This window comes from Castor canadensis, chromosome 6, assembly GCF_047511655.1.
Source record: "Castor canadensis chromosome 6, mCasCan1.hap1v2, whole genome shotgun sequence".
NCBI classification, from domain to species: Eukaryota; Metazoa; Chordata; class Mammalia; order Rodentia; family Castoridae; genus Castor; species Castor canadensis.
The window spans coordinates 177,490,715-177,499,219 of NC_133391.1; the positions used below are offsets into that span (position 1 = coordinate 177,490,715).

General features: G+C 40.7%; 2 protein-coding genes across 2 annotated transcripts; both read right to left on the reverse strand.

The window, feature by feature from the left end:
* Positions 1-289: 289 nt before the first annotated feature.
* Positions 290-2,491, reverse strand: LOC109702114 (uncharacterized). The gene is made up of 2 exons (XM_074077888.1): positions 2,475-2,491; positions 290-1,920 (listed from the first exon to the last, which is right to left on the reverse strand). The coding sequence occupies exons 1-2, from the start codon at positions 2,489-2,491 to the stop codon at positions 657-659; spliced, it is 1,281 nt and encodes a 426-aa protein (XP_073933989.1). The 3' UTR covers positions 290-656.
* A 311-nt stretch (positions 2,492-2,802) lies between these two features.
* LOC109702113 (histone-lysine N-methyltransferase PRDM9-like) lies at positions 2,803-5,447 on the reverse strand. Its single transcript, XM_074077801.1, has 4 exons — positions 5,360-5,447; positions 4,877-5,148; positions 4,433-4,500; positions 2,803-3,250 (listed from the first exon to the last, which is right to left on the reverse strand). Exons 1-4 carry the CDS (start codon positions 5,430-5,432, stop codon positions 2,938-2,940), a joined length of 726 nt encoding a protein of 241 aa, XP_073933902.1. The 5' UTR covers positions 5,433-5,447; the 3' UTR covers positions 2,803-2,937.
* Between the last annotated feature and the right edge of the window lie 3,058 nt (positions 5,448-8,505).

Sequence of the window (8,505 nt, forward strand, 5' to 3'; positions counted from 1 at the left end):
AAGCTGATATACATGCCCATGAACCCATGCATGCATAACACATACATGCACACCCATGTCAACATGTACTGTCTCTCTTTCACACATACTCACATACACACACACACACACACACACACACACACACAGCCTTGTCTGGCTTTCACCTCTGAGGTTACAGAGGTTAGAGAAAACCAGGAGAGAAGCCAGAATTCAAGGAAGGAGAATGGCAAGGAGAGAGCAGGGAGAAGCCTCACTTTTCAGAACAGGAAATCTCTTTTCTTAATCCTTTCTCAAATCCCATATTTCTCTCCCGAGGTTCCAATAATTTAACTGGAGTGACCCTAGGCTTACACCTTCCTAAGGGTTGAATTTCTGTGAAGACCTGAGCTTAGATTATGAGTTCCCTGAGGCACTCCTGAACTCTTCTGCTTTCACCAATAAAGGAGGGGAATGAGATACATGACTTGTGCTTTGGATTGGTATGGAGACAAAATTTATTAGAACAGTTAGCCAAAAATACATGCAGGGGAGTGGTGTGGGAAAGAACCAAGTGAGCATTTCCTGAACACTTAAGGAACTCCTTTGTGTTTAAACCTCATGTCTTGTCATAAAGGTGGAGGAATTGTTTAATCAGTTATTTCTGATCACTTTACATTCTTGAGGAATGTAAAAGGTCAGTAGGCTTCCTCTGAAGCATAACAGAGGGGGTGTATAGGGATGTACAGTTTGTTTTCCTGTGTTTGTTGAGATATGGTTTTATTGCTAATGACTTTCTTACCCTTCCTGCAAACATAGGGCTTCTCCCCTGTGTGTGTCCTCTGGTGCTTGATGAGGCTTGACTTAAGTGCAAAGCCTCGCCCACACTCCCTGCAAACATAGGGCTTCTCCCCTGTGTGTGTCCTCTGGTGGATGATGAGGTTTGACTTAACTGCAAAGCCTCGCCCACACTCTCTGCAAACATAGGGCTTCTCCCCTGTGTGTGTCCTCTGGTGCTTGATGAGGTTTGACTTAACTGCAAAGCCTCGCCCACACTCCCTGCAAACATAGGGCTTCTCCCCTGTGTGTGTCCTCTGGTGCACGATGAGGCCTGAGTTTACTGCAAAGCCTCGCCCACACTCCCTGCAAACATAGGGCTTCTCCCCTGTGTGTGTCCTCTGGTGCTTGATGAGGGTTGACTTAAGTGCAAAGCCTCGCCCACACTCCCTGCAAACATAGGGCTTCTCCCCTGTGTGTGTCCTCTGGTGCTTGATGAGGCCTGAGTTTACTGCAAAGCCTCGCCCACACTCCCTGCAAACATAGGGCTTCTCCCCTGTGTGTGTCCTCTGGTGCTTGATGAGGTTTGACTTAACTGCAAAGCCTCGCCCACACTCCCTGCAAACATAGGGCTTCTCCCCTGTGTGTGTCCTCTGGTGCTTGATGAGGCTTGACTTATCACTGAAATCTTGCCCACCACCTCCATTCTTGACTCCTGCAATTCCTGAGATTCCTACCCTCACAAATAATTTGCTTGTGCCATCTGGATTCACTTTCTGGTCTGTTCTGAGCTTTTCCTTCATCATTTTCTCATTCTCCCCAACACTCCCCATTTGTCCTTTGAGTGGGCTAGAAAAGGCATTTGAAATCTCCCTCTGCCTTATCTTTTCATGTGTATGTTTGGACCTTTCTTTGACCTCTTGACCTCTTACTATGTCATTCTGGCTGTGTGGATTAGAATGTTGCTGCTCCTGAAGCTCATTCACTGGACAGGGATCCCCTGGTATGAAGTTTTTTCTTGAAGATGTTCTTGGGCAGACCTGAGAGGGATGACTGTGTTTCACATGTTGACTGAGGAATTTCTGGCTGGAGAAGGCCAAGGAGCACGAGGAACAAGGATGGATGTCTGACTTTGGTTCTGCTAAAAGAGGAAGTTTTGGATCAGGGCAGACGTAGACAAGATATCTGGCATTTGCTTTGCTTCATGATAACCCTACTATTCAGTCTTCATGTGTTCCCATTCTGCCTTTATTCACTACGTCTTCTGCAGAAATCCATAAAACCTATATCAGGGACCCTTTCTACATGTCAGCTAGACTAGGGACTTCCCAGTATCAGCAGCTTCACTCTTGACATAGATGGAGCTGTAGTCACCACGCTCCACAAACTATAAGTATCTTCCAAGCCATGTCTTATTTTCCCTGACCATCCTCTTCCATGCTTCATGTCACTCAGATCCCTGAGCACCTTTCCTGATACACTGTCTGCAGATTTTCATTCTATTGAGAAGTGACAATTTTTTATGACTTAGATGGAATTGTCCTTAGTGACTTTTCCTAAGAGAAAAGGGCTTTATTAAGTTGGTGTCCACCCAGCCTGAAGATCTGTAAATGTGTGGTTAAAGACAGCATCTGTAAGTAAATTTAAATTTGAGTCTCCCCATTCAAAAAGACATATTTAATTGAGGACTCTCGAATGCCTGGTTCTAATGGAAATAGGATTCAGGTTGGACAAGGTACTCTGCATCAGAAGCCATGATTCTGATTGTTCTTCTTCCTACTGACACAGAGCATGATTAATTTGCATGATTAATTAGTTGATCAAAGAATAATGACATATGCACATTATTTAGGAATATGGAAGAAATTAAGAATTGAAATGGTCAGAAGAACCTGGATTACTAAAAATGAAAATTATAGTTTAAATATCTATGATCATAAAAAAAAAAAAGAACTTGGCTCAGTGAGAGCAGGTAAGGCTCTTGAGAATTTCTTTTTGGCCTCTAAATTTTGTGCATAAAGTACTTAAAAATAAAACCAAAATGAATATTTAAAAATATTAATTTTAATTTCAGAAGTATCTGACTTGAAAGTTTACTAACTTTAGGCTGCATTTCACTCTACTTAAGAATTGAAGCAGTTCGAGGCCAGCCCAGGCAAATAGTTTGCGAGACCCATCACAAAAAAGGGCTGGTGGAGTGGCTCAAGATGTAGGCCCTGACTTCAAACCCCAGTATGGAAAAAAAAAAAAAATTGAAACCTGAAAATTCCCAAGGAGAATTCTTTCTTTCATTCTTTTTAAGAAATCATAGTGGGGCCCACCTTTCCCTGCTGTGAGCTCTTTCTTCCACTTGCTGCCCCACTTGATGCCCAGCTCCTGGCCATACTCGTCCCCGTACCAGACCAATAGCTCACACCCTGGCCTGATGACCCTGCAGGTTCTGTAGAAGATCTGCCTGTGGTACTGAAAGGCCACCAGGTTCTGCTCCTCATCAAACCTGGCACAGTTCACATACCTGGGGTTGAAGCAGACAAAGGGAAGAAAATACCAGGTCACCAGTTTTAACTCTCTGCCAGATACCTGCATCCATCCCTTTACTTCGTGGTCAATGCCTCTATGCTTTCACTTCCCCGCTCCCCCCTGCCCAGCTTCAGAACCTCTTGTTTTTACTTGCATTTCTTTCACAAGGGCATATGCACTCCTTAAACCTACTTACAGTGCTCATCCAGTCTAGAATGCTAAGTGCACAGTTTTCAAAGCCCAATTCCAGACTTTCCTCCAATTTTGACTGGTCATAAAATTCTGTGACCTCCAGCTTCTCTAAACTCTAAATCAATTTCTGGTTTACACCACAAACTTGGTTTTGGTCATATACTCTGTTTCTAGATTAGCACACATTACTCTACATTCAGCCATTATTCTATACTCAAGTCATTTTCTTTGGAGAGGCCTCCTGCAGTACCTGTCCAGGTACCATGCACCTGACTCTCCCAAGTTCCCATAGAAGCTTTAGAGGGTTCATTTGTCTTAGAAGCATAACAGAGAAGTAGTAGTTCATTCATATTCTCTGTCCTTTGATGAAATAACGACTCCTCACAGAAAAGGACTGGGACACAGAGCATACAGACCCACAGCCCCTCTGTTAGGGTTCTCCCCAGGCTCAGAACCCAGAGGTAGTATCTGAGGCTAGGGAGATTTTCTTCCCTCACAAACTAAAGGCTCATTGTTGTAGGTTGAGTTGGTACAGTGTACTTCTTGAAAAAAAGGGAAAATAATAGTTAAATATTCCAATAATAAAATGTTTCATTTTTGTCGAAGTATATCCTCCACAAGGACATGGGTTGTATGATCTTTTTAAGTAACAAAGTCCATTTGCTGAACGAAAATACAACAAATGCATTATAAATATTGAATCAAGTATAAATCCAGTGTAGCCAATGAATCTCAGCCTCCTCAAGGCTTACTCTAGTGTTCCAATTTTGTCTAGCATGGAAATTCATGCTTTGCTAAAAATAAATTATAATATTTATATTTTTATTTATTTTTTTCCTGAATGTTCATGATATGAAAGAGCATTGTGTAGAGCAAAAGAGGAACAGAGCACGTAGAAACCATTGAGGGAGGTGTGATAAGGAAGGGAATCAGGCTTATGAGGGACAAAGATTCCTTCCAGAACCCAGAAACGTACTGACCTTACCTCATCCAATTGGCCTGGGACTTATCCTTTCCGTCTACATACTCGTAGCAGTTTCTCCCTTTGGTGATCTGAGTTTTGGAAAGACAAAATAAAGGCTTTGGGGTAATAATCAGCAGAATCATGTTATTTTACTTTTATTGATGCTCTTTTGAGCCTGCATGGATTCAACCACCAGCTGTGACCACATAGGATGCCGCTCAGATGTGTTCTACGTGTCTGAGTAGATTTTTCCAGTCAGAACAGAGGCCCCTTATGGGTGGATACACTTCTTTGTCTCTGAATCATTCTGCTCCTACTCACTACCTTTGACATTGAAGTAGGAGTTCCACGTTTGTGTAAAGACCACAGAAGTAACTATGTTGTCCCTGTCTGTGTCCTAGCATGTTGCAGAGATGCAAGGGACATAGGGATCCTGAGAGTGGGGAAAAGGAAGGCATTTCTCACCATCCAGGAGTATCCACTGTTGGCTGCCTCTTCATCCTCTGTGATCTGGCCCTCATAAGGGCCAAAGTGCAGACCCAGTGGCAGATCAGAGGACTCATTCCATACTCCAAGCCCAGCCTCAGGGATGCTGGATGGTCTGATTCTTAGCCCAGAGGGCAGACTAAGGGCTGAGCGATTGTAATGCCCTTTGTCCACCACATTGTCCTTTACAAATGTAGGGGGTCCGTGGGCAGCACAGCTGTTGATGAAGAAGTTCTGGCACTTCTCACAATCTGAAATGAGAGCAGCAGGGATTAGGAAAGGTATATGTACATTTCCAAGTCTAACAACCTTCATAAATAGCATAGCATGCATGCCATTTCCCCTCAGTTCTGTACTCTAAGTCACTAGAATAAGGGGGAAATTTGGAGGCCAAATGACCAGTGAATAATTATACCAGAATGTAACAGCCCTCTGCATGAGTAGGCCTAGAGGGTGACTTACAGAGGTAGTCATCATCCTGGGGCTCGCTGACCTCTTCGTATGCATGACCCTTTCTTTCCCGCAGGCTGTACATCTTTGTTTTCACCTCCTTTCTCCTGAGTTCTAGTTGGAACAGAGGACAGTGAAATCAGAATCTAGAGGGTTTGTCTCCATTTCTTCATAAATTGTGACATCTCTTACCTCAAATTATCATCTATGCTTCTATATACTCTGGTTCCCGTCTCCCAGCTTAACTAGTGATTCAGAGAGACAAAAGACTCTACATACTTCCTACATATAAAATAGTTCACTCATGTATTTCTTCATTAGAATATTGTTGAGGGCACATTATATGTTAGGCATTGAGCAAAGGCCTAGACATATAGCACTAAGAATGTGTGGTCACCCAACTACCAGTCCCATAGCTTAGTCCAGCTTAAGTCTGGCTTATCTGAAGTTCACCCCCCATAGCTAGAGCACCCACATCAACCTTGTTAGAGGACTCAGGGAATTAAAGTCCCCAGATTATTTTCTCTTACCTAGTTTTTGTCTAGGATGCTGTACAGAGGTACTTGCTTCTCCAGGAGAGGACACTGGTTTCTGGGCCTGCTCTGAGTCACTTGTAAATTTCAGTAAATTTTCAGTTCCTGACAATTCCTTCAAACTAGATTCATTACTTAATGGCGCCCTCAGCATTTCCTTCAATGAGAGTCACATATGAAAGCACAATATGTACTTCTGTAGTTCTTTTAAAGCTTGCAACATGTTTTTACATGCATGACTGTAGTTCTTTTAAAGCTTGCAACATGTTTTTACATGCATGACTTAAGTTAATACTTCAAAAACCTTGAAAAAGCTTGAAAAACCTAAGATGTCTGAATATGTGTGGGAAAAGCAAGAGCCTAAGTAGGCTGTGAATCCAGAACTAGAATCCACATTGTAAGGCTGTCTCCCTTCAGTTTTCTCTCATATCTGTGTAAGTGAGACTGAGGGAGGGAGATTACTTGGGAAGACTAGTCAGAAAGCCAACAAGGTTTGTGAATGAAGGTAAAGCTTTAAGAGGGAAAGAGGGCATCTTCTGTAGTTAATTTTTGATGGGACAGGGAAATGTAGAAAAGCAGAGAGGGGACAAATACACCTGTAAAATGAGGTGACAGGGCAGTGAGACAGGGAAGAGAATAGAGAAATGGTTGGCAGAAATGTATCTGGACAAGTCAGTGAGTGATCCTAAAAGTTGCAAATTGTTATACCCTGGAAAGAACAGTTGAGTTTGTAATTAAATTTACTGGCTCCTGTACTAATTTTGCCTGAATAATTAGAAATTCTTCAAGACTTCATCAGAATGAGTCCTTTTAAGGGATTGGACCTTATAACATTCTTCACGTAGGCCATCCACACTATAAATTTCCTGTGTATTTAAGCTTCCCTGAGAGTAGCTTAGTGTACCTATCACTTTGGTATACCAGAGAAGTACTGAGATTGGAACAATCAGTCAGATGAATGATGTGAGGATGTATTGTTAAGACAGTAGACTTTTAATGAACTTGAAAATCTTTAGAGAAAGAGTTTTGGATTAGATTTTATCACCAGTGACTATGATTTTAAGCATTTTTTCTGACATTTCTGCATCTCAGTTTCCTTATTTATAAAGTGGTTATAGTTTACTACCTACTTTGTAGGGTTGTTGCAATGTTCAAGTGGGTTTGCTCATGTAAGATTTTAAAATAAAGTCTGGAATATTGTGAAAATAAAACAAGTAGTAGCGATTCCAGCTGATGTTGATTACTTTTAAATGATGATGATGAGAGACATTGTAAAAAAAAGATCAGGAAAGGAAGGCAGTTGTGCCTCTCTTACCTGTGTTTGAATCCTTGAGGAAGGTTTTCTGATCAATAGGATTTGGTAGATACTCACCTTCTGGTGTTTACTCTGTTCTACTCTGAAGGTCATCCAAGGAGGTTTGACTAAAAGATGATGAGAAATCAGTGTTTTAGTTGGTAAATGTTCCCAAACTCTGGGCATTCTCATTGGGAACAGAGAAGACTCCAAGGATGACTCATGGAAATGGTTTCTGAAGTATTAAGGTCAACCCTTCTATTGGGGACACTACCAATTTTATTGAAATTTTCTGAAAAAATAGACAAAACTCATCTTTGTTTCATCTTATGTTTAAAAGATATTTGTTGCATTTATTTAAAAAGATAACTTATTTGGCCTTTGATAACAAAAACACCAAACAAAGTAGGAACAGGAGGAAATTACCTCCACCATAAAATGTTTGCATAGGAGAAACCCATGTCTAACATCATACTCAATGGTGAAAAATTGAAAACCTTTCTTCTAAGGTTAGGAACTGGTATACATAGATTCCCATTTTTGCTATTTTCATTCAACATAGCAGTTGAAGTCCTAGCCTGAACAAGTAAGCAAGTAAAAGAAATAAAAGTCATTCAAATGATAAACTATCTGGTAATTTACAATTACAAGAGGTAAATTATCTATTCACAGGTGGCAGGTGTTACACATAGAAAGCCTTAACCACTAGTTTTAAAACTAGTAAATGAATTTTGCAAAGCAGGATATGAAGTCAACACTTAAAAATCAGCTGTGTTTCCATACACTAACAATGAACAATCCAAGAAAGAAATTTTAAAAAGAATCCCACTTACACTAGCATAAAAAAGAATAAAATACTTAGGAGTAAATTTAACCAAGGACACAAAAGATTTGAATATTGAAAACTACAAAACATTGGTGAAAGAAAGACACAAGGGGAAATCATGGCATCAGAATGAGTAAAGAGTTCGTGGATATGACATCCAAAGCATAAACAACAACAGCAAAAACACAAATGGGACTATATTGATCTTAAAAACTTCTGTGCAGAAAATGAAACAATCAACAGAATGAAAAGGCAACCTACACAGAATGAGAGAAAATATTTGCAAGGCATATATTTAATAAGAGGTTATTACCTAGACTATATAAGGAACTCCTACAACTCAGTAACAACCATAGCAACAAGCAACAATACCCCAAATAACACAAGTAAAAAACATGTGGTAAGGACTTAATTTCTTAATCCTAAACCTGTATGTTGAAGACCTAACTCCCAATATGATATTTGGAAATGGAGACCTTGGGAGGTAATTAGAATAAGATGAGGT